This window comes from Lissotriton helveticus, chromosome 11, assembly GCF_964261635.1.
Source record: "Lissotriton helveticus chromosome 11, aLisHel1.1, whole genome shotgun sequence".
NCBI lineage: Eukaryota > Metazoa > Chordata > Amphibia > Caudata > Salamandridae > Lissotriton > Lissotriton helveticus.
In genome coordinates this window covers 59989839-60012824 of record NC_136072.1, presented here as the reverse complement: position 1 = coordinate 60012824, position 22986 = coordinate 59989839, and the positions used below count along the sequence as shown (strand labels likewise).

Genomic DNA, 22986 nt, shown 5'->3' with positions numbered 1-22986 from the left:
ACGGGCCTCCTGGACCCGCCAGCCACAATTTTCTGTATCCTGAAATTCAGGCGGCAGCATCCCTTTCCAATATGTTCCAAAAGCATGTGACACTGGGGACGCCCATCCTCTCAGGTCGGGGCCTAACAAAGGTGCGTCAGTCACAACATATTCCAAAAGAAGCATGTACTCTCTCTCCAGTACCATGCAGACATCTCAAATGACAGCACTGAGTACATCATCCAAAGAACCACTTACACACTAACTCACACCCCCATACAACCTACCATATATCCACTCATACCCCCACAACCACTCATATACTCATTCAAAGACCCATACAAGGACTCACACACCCACTTACTCATGCATCGAGCCAGTCACACATCCACTCACTAACTTATACAGCCACTCACACAACCATTCACTCACCCATACAGATAATCACATTCCCACTCACTTACTTATACTGATACTAACACATCTACTCAGCTACCTAAACAGTCACTGAGACAACCACATATTCCCCAAGAGCCTCTCTAACGCTTGCTGAACTCACCTATAAAGCCACTCACACACCTGCTCACTCATCCATACAACCACTTTCAAAACCACTCATGTACCCATACAGACATGCATGTACCATCTCCCTCAGCCATACAGCTACTCATCCCCACTTCATTCACCATTTACAGCCACTTACACAGTCATTCATTTACCCATACACCCACTGATTCACCCGCTATTTCACCATTTATAGCCATTTACATGTCCACTCACCCACCCATACAGCCACTCACACAGCCGCTCACTTATACTTACAGCCAGTGACACATCCACTTGCTCACCCATATAAAAACTCACACACCCACTCACTCAACCGTACAGTCTCTCACATACCCACTCACTCATCCATACACCAGTTACAACCCACTCACTCACAAACAGGCACTCGCAGACCCACATATTCACCCATGCAGCCACACACACCACTCACACATGGATACACACAGTTACACAGACATGCACATAATCTATGTTTTAAAACAAAATTACTCATTAGTAGTACACAAACTAAACTAATCAAATTTTTGGGGTACCTTAGTATATATCCTTAACACTCGTAAATGTTTAGAGAACACTGTCAGAGCTTAACACCAAGTGAATTGTGCAGGAGCAGACTGACGCTAATTCCCAACTTCCCTATTCACTTTCCCAGCCACACACCTTCAAACGTAATTGGGCTGAAGAAACCAAAAGGGAAAAGGGGTAGAGGACAAGAAGAGACTACTACACTTCTTCCAGGTTCTCTCCTTGTTGTTTCTTGCGTGTTTCTTTTTTCGTGAACTGCAAAAGAAACCTAATATTTCAACTTTTTTAAACACACTGGTATTTACTACAATGCCTTAATAACTCTAATTCACCCTGAGACTTAACGTGATGAACATTCCCGTCAAAGACACTATATTTCATTTACTCACTAAACAGCTAGTAAATATTATGGAATAACCCTTTGAAATCTAGTATTACCTCCACTGGTAAACAGAACACAATGTCAGGAGAAAACACACTTCAGAAATGGGCAATTCCACACAAGCGCATGTATTTAGATAACGAGCTCCAACAGATTTAAATTGATACAACAATGGATTTTGTTTCGGGCAACTCTAGGAATCAGTCACCCCTCACAATATGAGTTTCTATGACAACCAAAGAGTAGACTAAAATGGTTCTGATGGATCAGGATGTAGCAAAATGAGGGCTGTAGTAAAGGGCTCCTTTAGCAGCACAAATGCTTCTTCTGCCTCCTTGGTCCATTCAAAATGAACTCCTTTCTTTAGCAATTTCATAATAGGCACCAGCTTCTTAGCAAATTCTTTGATAAACCTCCGGTAGAAGATTGCAAATCCAATCAAGCTCTGCACCTCCTTGACGGATTGCGGTGATTTCCACTCCAGCACTGCATCCACCTTGTGTTTGTCTATTGTTATTCCTTCAGGAGACAAGATAAAACTCAGGAACTCTACTGAAGTTACTCCGAATGTACAGTTTTCCAGCTTTACAAAAAGACTAGTTTCTCTCAGTTTTTGCAGTACTCTTTTGACGTGCTTCTCATGTACTTCTTCGTTATCGGAATATTTCAAGATGTCGTCTATGTACCCATAGAACACTGATCTATATATTCCATCAGAACGTCATTGATAAAGTATTGAAAGGCTACCGGGGCATTGCAGAGGCCATAGGGCATTAATTGATATTCGAAGAGCCTGTATTTAGTCCCGAATGCAGTTTTCCACTCATCCCCTTCTTGGATATGTACAAGATGAGGGGCCCCTCGGAGGTCCAGTTTGGCTTAGATTCATGAGCCTTTTATTTGATCCAGGAGGATTGAAATTAGTGGCAGGGCGTATTGATTCTTTACTGTAATTTGATTAATGGCTCTATAATCAATAGATGTATAACTATTGCACTAATTCTCCCTAAGACTTAACATAATGAAAATTCCCGTCAAAGACACTATATTTCATTTACTCGGCAAACGGCAAGTAAAGATTATGGAATAACCCTTTAAAATCTACTATTCTCTCTGTTGTATATCATTTTAGGACCCTAGTGTAATTTTCCCTATTCATGCCCTTATATAAGTACAAATCACCTTGCCCTTATATAGGCATAGAAATCATAACCATATTTAGACATAGCCCATGCAGTACAAATACAGTCATGGATACTTCCACTAGTTTCGAAAAGCCACAACGGTTTCTTGGAAAACTCGGCTTCAGCAGTCAGGGACTTCCCCATGCTTAAATATTGATTTATCCAGGAACTTATGGAGTTTTCAAAGAACTGCGATTCTTTGATGACGTTATTATGTCCAACTTTACGTCAAACTCGGCCCCTTCAAGGTATAAATATGCCAACACTTGCCTTAGCAAACACACAGTGGTTTGGAGCAGTTCGACTATCTACTTGCCCGACACAGCTCGCTACAGCAAGTGCCCAAGGAAGCCGACCCTCCAGCTGACGCACTGAGAGATGCTGAGAAATCCAGCTCCAGTGTTTCCAAGCTCCCCATGCGGGGTGTTGGGAAATCGAGTCCTGAGACAGAGAGATACCAGACGTCCTTCTTTCTAAACCAAGGTACGGAACTGATTAGACCCTAAGAGAAAACTTGGATAGATTATTGGCAAAGAATATTAGACCTATGCTACACGACCTTTACTTCTTCCCTCCTAGTAGACCTAGGTTAGGTACATTGGGGTAGGCGTATTTTAGAAGCACCAGTTGAGTACTTTTAGTCTTTATTTATTTATGTATGTATTTTATGGCTTAGAAACCATATCATGCTTTTACAGTATTATTTTATAATACTCTTCTTGCTGTACGCATTATACTTTACAGCCAGTATTACGATTCTAGCAGTTCATTTCTTCTGCATGAGAAAGAAGACTGTTCAATAAATACCTTTATTGAAAACGCCCGTCTCTCTGCACCTCTGGTGAAACGAAGCATGCACGATTGACTGAGTGAAATATCTATCTATTGTTATCACGACTCTGAAGATACGTTTTATCTTGGGGAAACAAAGTTGTCATGTTTATGCGGTTGTCAGAAACAAATCCCTTCTTGTGTATTCGAGAAAGTTTCTAGTGACCTCAGAGCTCGATGGCACTCACAATTAAGTTTAATATATTCGATAGAGACCTAGTCGACCTAAGTCCTACGTCAATTCTATAGTATATATTATTCCAATGCGCAAAGCCTATTGGGAATATAGGAACTATACCTCTACTGATAAACAGAACGCTATGTCAGGAGAAAACCTCACTTCAGAAATGGGCAATTCCACACGAGCGGGTGTACATTAGATAACGCGCTCCAACCGATTTAAATTGATACAAAAATGGATTTTCTTTTGGGCAACTCTAGGAATCAGTCACCCCTCACAATATGAGATCTATGACAACCAAAGACTGTGCTAGCAAGCGCAACAAGAACTCGCTGTGTAAATGCTTCTGAGCTCGATAGTTATGCGAGCTATATTAGAAGACCAGTGATACTAGAAACACTCTCTCTTCAACTCAGGGAATATAAGAGCGATGTTGTAAATACCGGTAGTGAATTTAGACTCCCGCAGAACAGTGACGTCAGAAACAAGACTCTAGTTCAAAACCTGCCTACTAAATACAACACAGTAATATAACAACTTCTAGCATCACGCAACAATACCAATGAGACAGACAAGCGACGGGCACTACCCTTACTAGCTAACGTGCCTCAAATTCATTGAAAGACTTTCATTACCTTCCAAATCCTCAGGTGAAGTGTGAGGATTCCAATGCCACAGCTGTCAAAATTCTATCTCTGACTTTAATTACAGGAACCACTAAAACGCAAAGTAGAACCTTTCCCTCTCCTTCTGGCGGCCATCTTAGGGTTCTTCCAGGAGTGGAATCTGAACCTGGCTGCTCCATTTCTAACCCTGCGCAATGCCTGTTGCCTGACTAGGTTGACTGACAACTTCACTTTTGAGTCATCTGGGTGAGTTCTGACAAACACTCACAATCACTGGATGATGTCATCAGTGATGTAATTTGAGATTTCATGTAATATGTGAGGTCATAAGCAGTGCATTACAGGGGCATAAGTTATAGTTAGCCAAGGTAACTATATCAGCTGAATTTCTATGGTTTTGTGTGAGTGAAATATGAGTCTAACTATAATGTTACTTTAACCTTTGTTTTTCAGTGAATATATATTTTTATTTACATACAATACATGTATACGAATACCTACATATATATATTATACTCACTGAAAAAACAAAGGTTAAAATATATATATATATATATATATATATATATATATATATATATATATATATATATATATATATATAATATTTACTGAAAAAAACAAAGGTTAAAGTAACATTATAGTTAGCAACCTCCCTCCACGAGCTGTTATCGGCCCATGGGACCCAACCCCTGGGGCAGGCACTATGAAAGGTGCGTGTTCTCATGCCCACCCAGGGCAACCACCATATACATGTTGGTGGCCGCAGGGAGTTTCTCAGGACCTCAGCCCCAGTCAGCTACCCACATTCAGCAGGAGCCGGCACTGCTCCCACCTGGAGGGAGCAGCTAATGATGTTGCTCCCTCCTGGTGGGAGCAGTAGCTTGATCTGTCTCTCTGCCTGCATCACAGTATTTTTAAGTTCCTACCAGTTGGAAGCAGATTTAGTGTTTGCTCTCGCTTGGCGGGAGATTAGAAAAATACTCCTGCCAAGCCGTAGCAAACAGAGGTTTCCCTTCCCACCCCAGTTCAGGAAGGAAAACAGTTATCCCTAGGGCCATTATTGGCACAGGGAGGGGTACCATGTGGCCACTCCCTTTTCAGTAGGTTAGTAGCTTCAAGAAAGGGTCCCTGGTGCCTGTAGAGGCTCAGGGAGGGGGGCACACAGCTCTCTCACCTTTATTATTAAAATTGGCCCTGGGGGACGGGCTCCTTGGGACCTCTGGAGACTCAGGGAGAAGGGCTGCATGCTCCCCCTCCCCTTTCATGCAAATATTGGCCCTGGGGATGCTATGTGAATGCCACGTTGTGACTTGTTCCATTGTGAATTTAAACTAGACTGATGACAGTCTGGTTTTCTTGGCCATTGCATCTTGTTCTGATTACAACGGCCATTTTGAAAGATAAATTGTGCCCGCTTGCTTTTCTTTAGTTCTTGCCTTTGGTTTGATAATCTCCACTTACCCTCACAGCTAAAGTGCTTATCTTTCTGTTAGAATACGTTAATGTGGATGATTGGTGCTTTAAATGTATGTAACTACGCAAAATGTTGACCCATATCCTAATCCATACATATTGTTTTGCATGATGCTTGTACGCAGTAGTTACTGTTTATTTAAAGCACTTAGAGATCTATTCGGATCTGGTTTATGCTAAATAAAATAAATACATTAATTAATTAATTAATTAAAAAAACATAAATGGTGATTGCTGAAACTGAATGAGACCAATATGGGGCTCAGGTGTTTAATATCATAGAAGTGGCACCTGGGTCTGAAATCATTTACCTTTCTTTGTTACAAAGAAGTCCACCAAATTCTGGGCCTCCTCCTGGATTCTTGCTTCTAGACTTTTCTTCCCGAGTCCGAGATTCCTCAGAGTCGTGAGGCCGAAACGTCTCTGCTGCTTCCAGGTGTGTCCAGAGGAAAAGACAACTCCTAAGTAATCAATTGTGTGTTAGGTTTTAGTTATTTATATCTTCAATGTAACATATGTATTTAATTTTTCAGTCTGGCTAAACAACGCTTTGGTCCTCTCTGCTAACGTAATGCCTGTACAAGTAGAAGTATTCTGTGCAAAAGGCTGAAAGAGTAACTTGGGTTTTTGAGCTTCAATTATCAGGCTCTCCCTCTCTCGCTCTCTCTGAAACTCATTCAATTCTTGCTGCTGCCTTTACTGTTATTTTATGGTCTGGCTAAAGAATGCTCTGGTCCTCTCTGCTAATGTAAGGCATGTACAGGTAGAGGTACAGTATACAAAAGGGGGAACAGCCATTACAACGTGGTTTTTACCACGCATTGCCATTACATTGCATGCGTTACAACGCATACAATGTTACAACACGTGGTAAAAACCATGCATACCATTACATCGCATGCGCTTTTACAACACATGCAATGTAATGGCTATCCACGTCGTTGTGAGGAAACTAAGGCTGTTTCCTCACAACGACGTGCACCTCTGACGAGGCAGGAAGCAGGAACCGGAAGCAGAGATGGCGACGCTGAAACCCCGAGGAAAGAGGTAAGGCTGATTGTGCTTCGGGTGGGTGTTTTAGGGTTTAGGGTAGTGTAGGGGTGGAAGTAGTGTGGGTAGTGTTGTAGTGTTTTAGGGTTAGGGGTAGTGTAGGGGTGGTAGTAGTGTGGGTAGTGTTGTAGTGTAGTAGTGATTTAGGGTTTAGGGGTGGGAGTGGTGTGGGTAGTGTTGTAGTGTTTAGGGTAGTGTAGGGGTGGGAGTAGTGTGAGAAGTGTTGTAGTGTAGTGTTTTAGGGTTTAGGGTAGTGTAGGAGTGGGAGTAGTGTGGGTAGTGTTGTAGTGTAGTAGTGTTTAGGGTAGTCTAGGGGTGGGCGTAGTGTGGGTAGTGTGTAGTGTTTTAGGGTAGTGTAGGGGTGAGAGTAGTGTGGGTAGTGTTGTAGTATAGTAGTGTTTTAGGGTAAAGGGTAGTGTAGGGATGGGAGTAATGTGGGTAGTGTTGTAGTGTTTTAGGGTTTAGGGTAGTGTAGGGGTGGGAGAAGTATGGGTAGTGTTGTAGTGTTTTAGGGTTTAGGGTAGTGTAGGGGTGGCAGTAGTGTGGGTAGTGTAGTAGTGTTTTAGGGTTTAGGGTAGTGTAGGGGTGGGAGTAGTGTGGGTAGTATTGTAGTGTAGTAGTGTTTTAGGGTAGTGAAGGGGCGGGAGTAATGTGGGTAGTGTTGTAGTGTAGTATTGTTTTAGGGTCAGGGGTGGTGTAGGGGTGGGAGTAGTGTGGGTAGAGTTGTAGTGTTGTAGTGTTTTAGGGTTTAGGGTAGTGTGGGGTGGGTGTAGTGTTGGTAGTGTTGTAGTTGTTTAGGGTTTAGGGTAGTGTAGGGGTGGGAGTAGTGTGGGTAGTGTTGTAGTGTAGTGTTTAGGGTTTAGGGTAGTGTAGGGGTGGGAATAGTGTGGGTAGTGTTGTAGTGTAGTAGTGTTTTAGGGTTTAGGGGTGGGAGTAGTGTGGGTAGTGTTGTAGTGTTTTAGGGTTTAGGGTAGTGTAGGGGTGGGAGTAGTGTGGGTAGTGTTGTAGTGTAGTAGTGTTTTATGGTAGTGTAGGGGTGGGAGTAGTGTGGGCAGTGTTGTAGTGTTTTAGGGTAAGGGGTAGTGTAGGGGTGGTAGTAGTGTGGGTAGTGTTTTAGTGTAGTGCTGTAGGGTTTAGGGTAGTGTAGGTGTGGGAGTAGTGTGGGTAGTGTTGTAGTGTAGTAGTGTTTTAGGGTAGTGTAGGGGTGGGAGAAGTGTGGATAGTGTGTAGTGTTTTAGGGTAGTGTAGGGGTGGGAGTAGTGTGGGTAGTGTTGTAGAATAGAAGTGTTTTAGGGTTTAGGGTTGTGTAGGGGTGGGAGTAGTGTGGGTAGTGTTGTAGTGTTTTAGGGTTTAGGGTAGTGTAGGGGTGGGAGTAGTGTGGGTAGTGTTGTAGTGTTTTAGGGTTTCGGGTAGTGTAGGGGTGGGAGTAGTGTGAGTAGTTTTGTAGTGTTTTAGGGTTTAGGGTAGCGTAGGGATGGGAGTAGTGTGGGTAGTGTTGTAGTGTAGTAGTGTTGTAGGGTCAAGGGTGGTGTAGCGGTGGGAGTAGTGTGGGTAGAATTGTAGTGTTTTAGGGTTTAGGGTAGTGTGGGTAGTGTTTTAAGGTTTAGGATAGTGTAGGGGTGGGAGTAGTGTGGGTATTGTTGTAGTGTTTAGGGGTTAGGGTAGTGTAGGGGTGGGAGTAGTGTGGGTAGTGTTGTAGTGTCGTAGTGCTTTAGGGTTAGGGGTAGTGTAGGGGTGGGAGTAGTGTGGGTAGTGTTGTAGTGTAGTGTTTTAGAGTTTAGGGCAGTGTAGGGTGGGAGTAGTGTGGGTAGTGTTGTAGTGTAATAGTGTTTTAGGGTAGTGTAGGGGTGGGAGTAGTGTGGGTAGTGTGTAGTGTTTTAGGGCAGTGTAGGGGTGGGAGTAGTGTGTTGTGTAGGTGTAGGGTTAGGGTTGTCACTTACCTTGCAAAGTTTAACCACAAGTATAGCTTTACCACGCATGACTTTGCGTTGTAATGGCATGCGTGGTAAAGGCATACTCGTGGTAAAAGTATGCGATGTAATGGCATGTCGTTGTCATTGACATCATGTAGTAATACCCGCTATGTGATGGCACGAGTGGTATTAGTATGTGATGTAATGACATACATCCATACAAAAGGCTGCAAGGAGACTGGTTTGTCAATTACTTTTTCATTTTTGAGCTACAAATATAATTCTATCTCTCTCTCTCTCTCTCTGGCACCCATTCAGCTCATGTTGCTGCCTTTACTAACTGCAGAAAATACAATTTGATAAAAGAGTCGCTGATACAGAGTGGGATCTACAGTTGTCTTCCTCCCTTGCACATCCAGAAGCACTGTATCTGCAGCATAGGATGCACGGGGGATTCACTCTGTTTTTGTTTGATGTGTAGAATGCTAGCTCTTAGATTCTGATTGCTGCACATGTATGCCCACGCCACTGTGCAGGGCCCATGCTCTTTCGAAAGCTAGCTCAGTGTCAGGCTACCCTCTTGTGTGATAGTGCGCTCTACAAATCTGCATAACATAACAGTGTACTTTGCTAGATTTGCAGGGTAACACCACTGCAGCCGCTGTCCAGTATTACACACTTTAGGGCCTAGACAGAGAGAGCACTGATCGGTATCCCACTGGAGAGGGAAGGCTTGCTGACGGGCTGGTCACTATACACACTCTGCCCGAGAGGCGGCAACTCTGTATTGTGTAAATAATGCACAATGTTCACAAACTGCCCACTTTGTAAGCCCTAGTTCTTCATTGTCTGTGGTATTATTGCCCCACAGTCCATCCGTTTTTCCTTCCTTCTATCCATACATCTATCCATCCATCCATCCATCCATCCATCCATCCATCCACTTCCACAATGTATACCCAATTCACAAAGCTTTACTCCATGAGTAGAAATAGGTCAAGAGTAAGACAAAGAAATCTGTATACATCCGCTAAGTAAATTGTTACAGCAGTCATGAATATCTACACAAAGCTTGGATTTCATCCATTCATAATCCAATCAATGGCACCTCTTGCTCTCTGACCCCTGCCTGCTTTTTAATACTCTTAAAATCTGGATGAATGGCTTATTGAGTTACATCTTTGAGGCTGGAAAAGGCTGTGCAGATCACACATTCAAATACTTGCATCCTCTTGGTCTTCAAGGTTGGTAAATTAAGTGCCATTAAACTGAATCTCAAAAATCCTATTAATTACAGAGCTTAGAAATGACTAAAGTGCGGTATGAAGCATTATATAAAAACAAGTTATTTGCTGCTTAATTATGCTGTTGTGAAGCAAGAGCTACCTACCCCTGCCCCTTGCCATCTCATGAAAAGTTGGGATTGTAGGGCGTCCAACAAGCTCTTCGGAGTGTGAGATTAGACCATCTCTTATAGCCTGGCATCCATTCAGCACAACCACTGGCTTCGGCCCCAGCCACAGAGTGAAAACATTCCCGTAGGTCTTCGCAAGCTGGGGGTGAAAGTAACCATGCAGTTATTGAATAGAACAGCAAACAAGAAGAAAGCATTTACTAACCCTACCAAATAAATATCTGATCTCTTGGGGGAAGGTAACTATTATCTATTTCAGACTCTGGGCAGCCTGGGCAAGTCATGTTACCCATGTACAACGTAAGTTACTTTACGTAGGGTAGTAAAACTGGCCTACCATCCATGAAGGATCACTGACATAATATCAATAACACAAATATCGATGTAGCAAAATATTGAGTAAAAAATGTAGAATACAAAAATATCAAACTCCTATCTCCAAACAGGTAAGTGCAAAAATATCGAATCAAAAATATCGTTACTATTCCAGAGAGTGCAACAGTAGGGAAAGCATTGGATAGCAGGAGGGTAAAAATTACTATTCCCACTTCAGAAAGTGCAACAGTAGGGAAAGCGTTGGATAGCGTAGGGGTAAAAATTCCTATTCCTACTCCAGAGAGTGCAACAGTAGGGAAAGCGTTGGATAGCGGAGGGGTAAAAATGACTATTCTCACTCCAGGGAGTGCAACAGTAGGGTAAGCGTTTGATAGCGTAGGGGTAAAAATTACTATTCCCACTCCAGTGAGTGCAACAGTAGGGAAAGCGTTGGATAGCGGGAAGGTAAAAATTACTATTCCCACTTCAAAGAGTGCAACAGTAGGGAAAGCGTTGGATAGCGTAGGGATAAAAATTACTATTCCCACTCCAATGAGTGCAACAGTAGGGAAAGCGTTGGATAGCGGGAGGGTAAAAATTACTATTCCCGCTCCAGAGAGGGCAACAGTAGGGAAAGCATTGGATAGCGGGAGGGTAAAAATTACTATTCCCACTCCAGTGAGTGCAACAGAAGGGAAAGCGTTGGATAGCGTAGGGGTAAAAATTACTATTCCCACTCCAAGGAGAGCAACTGTAGGGAAAGTAAATAATTCATATATAATTAAAAATAAATTAAATATTAATACCAATTACAAATTAATTAAAATTAATTACCAATTAAATATATTATAACAATTAATCAATTAAAATAATTAAAAAAAATTAATTACTAAAAAATATTTACCGATTAATGCAAATTAATTACCAATAACAATTAATTATTTAACAATTGAAAAATATTTAACAATTAATTAAAGAAATACCAATTAAGAAATTAAAAAATGTAATTACAATTAAATTACTTCCCACCCAATTCCCCTATAAACACACAAACCACTACAGAAAATAAATTATAAAAATGAACATAATTATCAATTAATATATTAATAAAAATTAATTACCAATTATATTTTATATAATTACCAATTAAAAATTAACTAACAATTAATTCAAAATAAATACCAATAAATAAATTAAAATATTTAATTAATTATATTTAAATTACTTCCCACCCTATTCCCCTATAAACCCACAGCCCGCTACAGAAAATAAATAAATAAAATTAACATAATTATCAATTAATTAATTAATAAAAAATAATTACCAATTATATTATAGTTATTTACCAATAAAAAATTCATTAACAATTAATTCAAAATCAATACGAATAAATAAATTAAAATATTTAATTATTTATAATTAAATTACTTCCCGCCCTATTCCCCTATAAACCCACAACCCGCTACAGAAAATAAATACATAACATTAACATAATTATAAATGAATCAATTAATAAAAATTAATTACCAATTATATTTTAATTAATTACCAATTAAAAATTAACAATTAATTCAAAATAAATACCAATAAATAAATTAAAATATTTAATTAATTATATTTAAATTACTTCCCACACTATTCCTCTATAAACCCACAACCCGCTCCAGAATTATATTACGCAAAAAATAAATACATAACAATAATTAATTAAAATAAATATTAAAATAAAAATACACTTTTAACACATATACTAACATAAAAAACATTTACCTATTATTAAAATATAAATATTTACTTACTTACCTAAAATTCGATATTTTTGTTGTCTATATTCTGTCCATTCGATATTTTGTCCATTCTATATTTTGGATTCGATATTACTGCTATTCTATTCGATATTTTTGTACTCTATATTCTGTCCATTCGATATTTTGCCCATTCTATATTTTTAACTCGATATTTTGTCCATTCAATACTTTTTTACTCGATATTATGACTGTATACCCCATGAAGATAGTGGCTCACCCAAACCTTCCCCCATCCTAGGCATTATTTACCATCTGAGAATTTAAGGTAACACGACGAAGTCTAAAGGTGCGCAGATTACAGTTCATGCATCCAAATGGCTGTCCTAAACTAATCGCCCCTTCTCTTTTTTACTTTGCACTTTGAAAATCTCCCTTTACACATTGCATTGTGTTGTAGTCTTCCTTTTACCTGCTGCACTCTCCTTTCAATAGTTCTCTGCCTACCTGCTCAACTTGTGATGAAGTCATGCAGAATGTTAGAGTGGGTTTGTAAGAGTGGAATGTCAGTTGGATCTGGATGGCTGAGCAGCCAGGAGGCTGCTCCTGGTGGGGCAATAACTAGGGTAATTACTGAGGCAACTTAAGAGGCATTTAATGAACTAATCATCTTCCTGTAACTAAGAATAAATATACTTGAATATCTACAAGACCAGACTACGCATCATCCTTCATTACAATACTGGCGACGAGTTGGAGAACCTACATAATCTACATTAAATTGGCTTGTACATATGGATATGGAGAAGTGAAAAAGAAACTAATTGACTGTTCATATGAAATTGAAGAAGCGCAAGCCATTTGAAACTGAAGAAGCATAAGATAAAGAAGAAGTGCATGAAGCAAAAGCAAACTGGCTGTCCACTAGCCCCACCAGTGACCAAAGACCGATCGGCCCCAACGTGGATGTGCCAGTGCTTGTTGAATTTGGGTGAGTGTTAATAATCCCCAAACTAGTGATTCACTATTTGATTTTGCTGGACTAGAATGACTCTTCCCTAATGTAATCAGACAACCTGTGTGAAAAGCTGATCTGACTGAGTAAGCGCAACATAGTTTATTGCAAAAGTAAACTACAGCAAAACTTTTAACCGTTTGGAAATTACACGCAGCTAATATTTGGAAAGCTCTTGTTTCTGTCACAGCAGCAGTTTAAAAGTAACGCATGAAGTGTACTTTTCCAGATGTAGCAACGCTTACAGCGCGTTTTCGCTGTAAAGAGACTTTAGTGCGCTCTAACTTAAGAGATTTTTAATTCGAGCCAACAAGTATTCAGCATGCAGCGCTGTGAAAGGAGGCACAATTTCAATTTGCCTGTGAAGCATTGGGTCTGACTAACAGCGAGCTTGCAGCGCGTCTTGGCAGCAAAGAGAATTTCATTTTAAAATCGGACAAGAGTTTCCTCCTGTGCTAGCCGACTCACCGTTGGTCAGAGTGACGGTTGGTGTGTGGAGCTCTTCCCTGTTCGCCTGCCTGTTTCAGAGTGATGACGTGCTAGAATCCTTCGTGGTGTTGGTGAAGGTTTCCTTTGACCCTTATGACGTTCAGTGCCTGAGCGAGCCCTACTCCCTTTAGAAAGCGACGCTGTACGACGCTGTGGCGGCCATTTTGACACATTGGGATGAATCCCTTATTATCCTGAGTTTCACGACGTTTCATCACCAAGTTTGATGCGCAGATACATCGCAAGGGAGTGATGTTAACTTTTGCCAACATCTCATTACGTGAAGACTAACTTTATTTTAGCTGTGGCAAACCTTGTTTAACATGCGCAAATCTGGATTTACAAGCGCAAATGAGAATTCATGGTGATTCTACATCCAACCATGAGGAGAGTTCTTGTGTTGATGGTGCTGTTTGAGGCGAAATTCTCTAATTACACTGGATGTTACCTACAACATTATGACTTTGGATGAATGATTACTTGAAGTAGACTTTTGGGAGAAGTATTGGACTTTCGGGTGAGGTTTCGCTCATCTATGATTTTGACTTTCTGATGAAGTTTTACTCATCTTCACATGGACTGGACTTTCGGGTGAGGTATCGCTCATCTACCTAGACTACGGTGACCACGTTTATTGTTTTAGTTTGTTGTGTTAGATTACCTTCAGTTTTTACATCTGCATTTTCACAACATTGTATAAGGGGCATGTTACTGTTGTTGGTTTGTTTGTAACCTTGAAGTGTGTTTTGCTGGAATTGTGTTGTTTTGCTGAGGACGTCGCGAATCTTCCCGTATTTACAACATTCCTTACTTGAGACAGCTCACCGGAGCATGAGACATTCTTATTTTGCTGGTCATTTGTAACTTTTTGTCTCTTGTTTTCTGGAATGGTGTTAGTGAGCGTGAGTAGTATTTCTTTTGACTCTGGTGTAGTGTTCCCTTATACAGTTGTACGTGTGTGTCAAAGGTTTAAAGGTTTTCCTAAATTTAGTTTGGCGTGGATTTTTGATTTCCTTGGATTTAGTTTCCCGAAATCTGTTTGCTTTAGGTCTAAAGAAACCTACCAGATGTTTGCCATGAGTAAGGCGATTTTCATTATTTTGTTTTCCTTTGGGTGATGAAATTCCCAAAAATTTTGTCTATCTTGGGATTATTTTCCCTTATTTTGTTGTCCTTCGGGTGAAGGAGCGTCCTTAGGGTGAAGGAGTGCCCAGGGTGGGTTGCCTTTGGGTTGGTATGGCTCGCTGTGTGCTTGTTTTTGTTATGATGTACTTTTGGGTTGTTGTTTTGCATTTGCAGTTGGCATGACATTTTTGCTTTGTCTTAGGGTGACCCATGTTATGTTTACCTTGAGTTCTAAGTACTCATAATTTAACAGTTTTGGATTTACTGTTACCCATAGTTTTTTTTATGGGTGTTGGACCTCTCATGTGGCGTTTTAGGTACACCGTGTGGTGTGTTGTTTTTGGAAACGCTGTTTGTAGTTTTTGATTATATCTTTTTGACTTACATTCTTTGTTTTCCATATTTTATCAGAGAGCTGGGTGTATTATATGTTTTGTAGTGCATCCTCTCTCTGCCATATATATGTTATACCATGTGTGTTTTACCATCTTCATGCATATATGAGTAAAGGGGTAAGATGTATATTATGTATTACTTCATGACGTTGGTAGAATGAGATATGTTTTATTTCAAACAATTTTCTTCCACTCTTAATTATTATTCTACCACACTACTTCCTTACATTTGTTTGTTATAATTTTCACAACAAACGGAGGTGGTGTACCTTTTCGTTTTACTGCTTCCCTCTGAGTTTTAACGTGTGAATAATAACTTCCCTTTAAGTTTTAACGTGTACATAATAACTTCACACTTTCTATTTGATCTTTCATATTATAATGAGGGAGATGTGTTGTAGTCTTCCTTTTACCTGCTGCACTCTCCTTTCAATAGTTCTCTGCCTACCTGCTCAACTTGTGATGAAGTCATGCAGAATGTTAGAGTGGGTTTGTAAGAGTGGAATGTCAGTTGGATCTGGATGGCTGAGCAGCCAGGAGGCTGCTCCTGGTGGGGCAATAACTAGGGTAATTACTGAGGCAACTTAAGAGGCATTTAATGAACTTATCATCTTCCTGTAACTAAGAATAAATATACTTAAATATCTACAAGACCCTGTCTACGCATCATCCTTCATTACAATACATTGCGGATCCAAATCTGTCCTCCAGCTTTCAAGGATGGAATTATCAGCATCATTAATAATGGGTCGTACATCTATCAGCAATCACTTGACTTTAGAAATATCTTTTGGTGTCCCATTAATAAAGAGTTTTCTGTGAGTAGTCTTGTCTGATTCCAGGCCTGGGCATTTTTTATCCATGTACTTTTAGGAATAAAACATGCATACCAATGAAAGAAGCTATGTAAAGCACATATTCTCTAGTCTGCATTACAATTTGGTCTCAATTAGAGCTACCCACACACATGAATTTCCCTCACATGGTCCAGACTCGTTTGTAAATCCTCTCATACACCTGTTTAAAGACTTTGCTTTGGAAATAGCATACAGGAGTTTATTGAAGTGATGGCCTTTCACATCAAGTTCACTAGACTGCCTAAAAGAATGACAGTGCCACATCCATGCACTATCACTTAAAGTCCTGGGTCAACCTTGTAAACAGAGATGGCAATTACCAGAGACTTGCTATAAACAAAATGTCTTGTGGGAACTATGAAGATAGACATGTGCCGCAGATACATGCTCTGCACTACCAACGTCTGCACCCTGTCTTTGGATATGAAAGAATATTTAATGTATGATTACAATGGAGATGGCAACTCGCGTGCAGTCCCCAACATTATACAAATCGCCTGCAGGAAAAAGAACAGTTTATGCCACCCCACTCGTATCATTATCTTTCTGTTACTATGTTTGTTTGTGTGATGGGGCAATGTGTGCTTTACAGGATCAAAGTGGACATCACCATGGTCATTTGATAGGCAACATAGAAAAATACACAGCAATGTGTGCTTAACTGTGGCAATGTGGAAGCTGGTTTGATAATGTGTGCTGTCTGGGGCATACTTGAACACTTACTTATTGCACATTTTGAGAAGCTTGAGGGTAAATCTCCTGCCTCAGCATGGAGAGCCTGTAATCTCTACCACCAGCTCTTTCTAGGAATAGCACCTCTCCTGTCTGAGTTGCATCACTGCACTTTGAACATCTGTGGCTCATTAGAGCCCCATCATTTACAAGTTGACTGACACTGAATACCACCACCAAAGCCCAGCAATATGTAAGAAGCACAGTGTACTATCTGAGCATCAGATACAGAATGGATTTACCCAGATCTTTGAGGCAGAACAAGGCATGGAATGTGGCATTCCAGAAATAAGTAACATTTGTTGGTGGGCTAATAACTGCAACATCAGCAAAAATATTACATGCATCAGGCACCACGGTCCTCTGACTGAGGTGTTTGTGTTTTTAGTATTTTGTGTTTTGCTTGTGTATGTAGTTTTCTAACAGGTACAGACATGATCTGCTGCAGACAATAATGAGCATGGGACTGAGGCAGACCTGGCTGTAAGGATGCACATATTGCATCCTGAATCTGACTGCCACTGAGGCTAAGGCCTACCTCTTTGCCTCAGCCCTCTTTGCTTATGTTAAAATAATAATCAATTCACACTTGGGCAGTTATACTGGCAAACTGAGTCAAGCCTAATGGAATAAACACCCCAACAGTGTTGGTGTTAAAAGGTCACATGGCAAAAGTAACAGGGACATGTGAGCAGGGACATATACAAGTGGTTACATAGAGTTTCTGCAATAGGCAGCTGCTTGTCTTGAGCCAACAACAATAGAAAAACATGGACTAATGAATCTCTGAGGAAATCCCATGGCTGATTCTTCGGACTTTAGTGCAACATTGAATGAGGCGTCCTCATACTCTGCTAATTAACTGACTCTTTTTTTTATGTCAAGGGGGTCAACACTCAGTGCTAGAAAGGCCTGGCTAGCAACCAGGACCCTCGGGGGCATATTACCAACAACTAGCGATAATTATCGCTATGTTGGCTTAGCGGCAATATTTTGATCGCCGAGCTGCGGCGATTTTTATCCCTTAGGAACCTTGCTATTATCAAGGTTTATCTCCTAAGCGATAAAAATCGGACGAAATGCATGAATATCGCTGAAAAGTCAGCGATATTTATGCATTACCGAGCTAATGCTCTTAGCCATGTTATCCACCTACCATTGGATAACATGGCTAAGAACTGCTCAGGGGCAGGTGTTAGCTTTTGGAGATATTCGCGCTTAGCGCGAATATCTCCAAAAGTTGGTAATAGGAGATAGCGGTGTTAGCGACTGTTTCCAGTCGCTAACATCTTGGCACGCCCACTTTGCATGTCATTAGTGATAAATTTCACTGACATGCAAAGCGGGGCCCAAGATGGTCGCTATCTCCTACTAGCTGTCGCTAACTGGTGTTAGCGACAGCTAGGTAATAGGGAGATAATTTTATCTCCGCTTTCTTGGCTTTTAAAACCAAAAAAGCGGAGATAAACCCCCTTGATAATATGCCCCTCGGTTTCTTGAAAAAAGCCTCCCAGGAGCCATCTCTGAGAGTTTCACTGAGATAACTTTGTAGTAAATGGTGAGTGCAGTTGAGTTTAGGAAAAATGTATACTTGTTGCAGTAAAAACTGCTCCGCAGGAACCGTGTCTGAACCTTTGCACCTGAGCACATACCCATAAGAACCATATATCTACCTATCTAGCTTTATATAGAAAAGCACATCCTTTTCCTTGGCTCCTGTTCAGTGCTCGGAGCTTATGCCACAGGACCGGATGACTCATTTATTTTGTAAAGGGCCAATTTAATTGAAATTGACCTCTTGGGTACAAATACGGAATAATTGCTCTAGGTATTTTTAAAGAAAAGGTGACCACAGACATGTTAATAAGATAATGTTAGTCTTTTACATAACACTCCGGGTTATCACCTCCATGGTGGATCATTTTCTGTTTGTCACTTTCCTTTTATCGTGTGACCTCTCTAAAGGGCTTGCAAATGAAGTGGAAACAGAACAGTCTCTCTGGGCTTTGCTCCAGTGCTTGGTGGCTGTGCCTGAGGACCTGATTGCTCAAGGGTGTCCACTTGCCTTGTTAAATGAATTTTAATTTAAATTACTCTTTAGACAGAAACATAAATTGTTGATTGTGGATGTTTTAATGTAAATTACTTTGTGCAAGAAACATTGTCCTTGAAAGCAGAATGTGAAATTAGATCAAATGACAGCATATGGATAGATATGTCAGAGCTGTATTCCAAACAGACCTCATCCACCAGCTTTCCTCATCAACTGACTGACTGACTACCTGTCGAAAATTGCCTCCACTTTCCATTACATCACATTCTTGAACATACGTCTTCCCTTTTTTTTAATCCACAAAACAGAGATACCACCATACTACTAAAATAAATAAAACAATATATTACGTGCAACAAAAACTACACTTTCTTAAAAAAATATTTTTAGCATGTTCTTTCATGTAGTTATGGTTCTGACTTTTTCTAGCACTCCAGCTTCTTTCATTGCTTTCTTGATGATTTTCATCATTTAGGTTCACAATCCTTGACAAAGAGTATTCCTCCCTTTGCTTCAGTCATCTAAGAATATCATCAACCTTTCAAAAACATACGTTTTTGTAATAGCTAATTTGTCTCTAAACATGGTCAAAGACAAACTCCAGCCTTTCATGAGCCACTGTGATAGAGCAACTCACCTGCACATTTTTCTTATGCCCAAGTATCAGAGTGTGTGTCTGTGTAAAGAGCGCTATAAACTATGGGGCCCATTAGGATGGCGGGCGGATTGCCCCCGCCAGGCTGGCGCTAGCCAATCCGCCCGCCATCCACACCTAAATTCCCCCCGGCCATATTAGGATGGCGGGGGGGACCGCGGCGGACGGAAAGGCCGTCCGCCGCTTTTCCGTCCCGGTCGCCTTGAGGCCGGGGTGGAAAAGGTTTATTATGGTGGCGGTGTCTATTAGACACCGCCAGCCATATTAGCATTGCCCAAAACAGATGCCTTTCCGTTGTGGCATCGGCATGCGGTCTTCACTTCGGGGGCCCCCTGCGAGCCCCCGGAGTGAAGGACAGGTGGGGGGTACCTGTGGTACCCCCCTGCATTTGCATTAACAAAGCGGAAGGCACCGTTCGGTGCCTGCCGCTTTGTTAATGCAAATGCTGATGTGCAATTTTAGCATTGTGGTGGGCGGTGCTGAGAGCACCGCCCGCCACAATGCTAGACATGCAGGATGCGCCCGCCACAGTGGTGGGCGCATCCTAATCCCCCCCACGGGACCCCCGCTCTTATGGCGGACGGTCCCAAACACTGATAGGATGGTGGGCGGACCAAGTCCACCCGCAATCCTAATGACCCCCTATACATTCAGCTGGGAAACATTTGCACACTCAACAGAAGTAACAACCACCTTGTAATCAGTTGTACAGTACCTGCATGAGGACCTCGTGGTGAAGCACAAAATTCAGGGTCCACAGGTTGCCAATGATGGGGAGGGGAGCTGGTCCTGGAGGGTATCTTCTCCTCAACCACTGAAGCTTGAAATAATGTGCAATGAAGAGAGTAAGAAACAGAGCAATCAACAGCTCAGTGATTGAAAGCATGGTAGGTGCCTGTCTCTGCTTCTAGCAGATCTCATAAACAGGGCTCTTAGTATAATGTATTCCTAGTTCTTTATGAATCCTATATCTATTTCTCTAGCTGATCCTGTCCTTTTTTCTCTCCTTATCTTTTTCTCGCTCTATCTCTTCCTTTCTCTCTCTTTGTCCCCTTATGTACACTGAGTCTATAGCATGTCTTTATCTGATCTGAATGTCTGTTTTCCTTTCTTCCCCTTTTCTTCTAACCCTTTATTTTACTCCATTTCACCTCCTTTCTCTTCCTTTATCTACTTTAAAGTCCTCTTTTCTTTTTGCCTTTCCTCTTTTATGTCCAGCCTTAATATCTATGTTCTTCAGTATGTATGTATCTCTCTCCTCTTTCCGATTTCAGTAAAGGTCCCCTTCTCACTCGCATTCTTTCTCACGTTCTCGCCCTTTTTATACTTTTTCTAAGAACCTCAGAGGAGGCGTATATTCTCAAAGTGTACAAGATAAGAGATTGCTGTTTGTGTAACATGCATGCTTATCACCTGCAAGTTGAATATTTGCTCTCTTATCACTGCCCTGCTATGGTTTGACCTCCTGTAAGTTCATGCACATGTACTGCCAATAAACACATCTCTTTTCCTGGGCTCCTGTCTAGTGCTTGGAATTCATGCCACAGGACATGATGACTCATTTATATTGTAAAGGGCCTCTTACATTTTTTGTGACCCCTCTGGTACAAATAATTAATAATTATTGTGGGAATTTTTAAAGAAAAGGTGACCACAGACATGTTAATAGGATAATGTGAGTATTCTCCAGTTAGTGTTTTACATAACACTCCGGGTTATCACCTCTATGGTGGATCATTTTCTGTTCGTCACTTTCCTTTTATTATTTGACCTCTCCAAAGGGCGTGCAAATGAACTGGCAACAAACCAGTCTCTCTGGGCTCTGCTCAAGTGCTTGGTGGCAATGCCAGAGGTCCTGACTGCTCAAGGATATCCATTTGCCCTGTTAAATGCATTTTAATTGAAATTACTCTTTAGACACTAACATAGATTGTTGATTGTGGATCTTTTAAGGTAAATTACTTGGTGCAAGGAACATTGTCCTTGAAAGCAGAATGTTAAATTACCTCAAATGACAGCATTTAGATAAATATGTCAGAGCTGTATTCCAAACAGACCTCATTCACCAGCTTTCCTCATCAACCGACTGACTACCTGTGGAAATTTGCCTCCACATTCCATTACATCACATTGTTGAACATAAACCTTCCAGGACATTACATGTCTTCCCCTTTTATTTTAATCCACAAAACAGAGATACCACCATACTACTAAAATATATAAAATAATATAATACCTGCAACAAAAACGTCTTTTTCTTTTAAAACGTTTTTGAACATATTCTTTCAGATAGTTGGGGTTCTGATGTTTTCTACCACTCCAGCTTCTTCCATTGCTTTCTTGATGATTTTCATCATTGAAGTTTCCAATCCACGACAAAGGGTATTTCCTCCTTTTGCTTTGTTTATTCAAGAATATCTTCAACTTTTCCAAAACATACATTTTTGTAATGCTAATCTGTCTCTCAACAGTATTTACCATAAAAGAAACCCAGCATAGGGATTTCCTATTTATCGTAATCTCTTGGTTTTACATCTAAAATGTCCAGATTATTACATTCTCTATACAAACATTGGTCGTTTTTCTCAGATATTATTGCAATCCTGAACATGAGTCGTAGAACATTCTTACCTTCACACATTCACACTTACAGCTTCATACAGGTTGCCAAATACGCTGCGACACAATTGTAAAATAACTTGACTGCAACTTTCATTGTCCTGATACGTTTTTGTAACATATATGAATGACCTGCAACACTTCATAAAATTATCAGTTTTCTGCATTTGTTAAAAAATACCCTTTTTGGGCAGGGCAATATCTGAAATTGGCCATATGTCCGTGCTGGACATGCCTATAGCATGTTCCCTTAATCCTGCTATCACCCTTTTTACTTCCCTTTTATTTCACACCTTTCAAAGCTTAAACATGTGACTGTTCTTTCTCACTTAAATTATTCTTTACCTCCGACATGCTCCAATCTATTAGATGTCATTGATACTTCACACAAACATGGCTCATCTTTTAGCAAAAGTTCCTCCCTTAACTCCTTCTTCTTAGAAGAAATGCTGGTGCTGTGGGTTCACAGATGCAGGCCCAGTCCTTCTCACCCAGACAGGCAGCGGGTCAGCACAGCAGGGTAGCAGTCAGTCAGAGCAACAGTGCCCAGAGTGGCAGTCCTTTCAGCTGCACAGCAATCCTTCTTCCTGGCAGAGTATCCACAGGTCCAGAAGTGTACTCAAGACTTGGTGTTTGGGATCCTATATTTATACCTGGGCCTTCCTTTGAAGTTTGAGAAGCTTCCAGAGGTTTCCCTTTGTAGTGCACAGGCCTACTGCATTCCCTGTCCTTGCTCCAGACTAACTACAGGGGGTATGCAGCTCTTTGTGTGGAGGCAGGATACAGCCTATTCAAATGTAAGTAGGACTATGCCCAGCTTAGACATCCTATCCTGTCAATGATGGCCCTTCCGGACAC

The 22986-nt window shown here is 40.9% G+C and overlaps 1 protein-coding gene across 1 annotated transcript in view; it reads right to left on the bottom strand.

The window, feature by feature from the left end:
• Positions 1 to 20805, bottom strand: part of LOC144790641 (cytochrome P450 2J4-like) — a 52627-nt gene extending 31822 nt beyond the window's left edge. The window contains exons 1-3 of the mRNA XM_078665373.1: positions 20225 to 20805; positions 10105 to 10267; positions 6063 to 6212 (exon numbers count right to left, since the gene is read on the bottom strand). Coding sequence (XP_078521499.1) covers positions 6063 to 6212; positions 10105 to 10267; positions 20225 to 20395 — 484 coding nt within the window. The 5' untranslated portion in view covers positions 20396 to 20805. The remainder of the gene's footprint in view (positions 1 to 6062; positions 6213 to 10104; positions 10268 to 20224) is intronic.
• Between the last annotated feature and the right edge of the window lie 2181 nt (positions 20806 to 22986).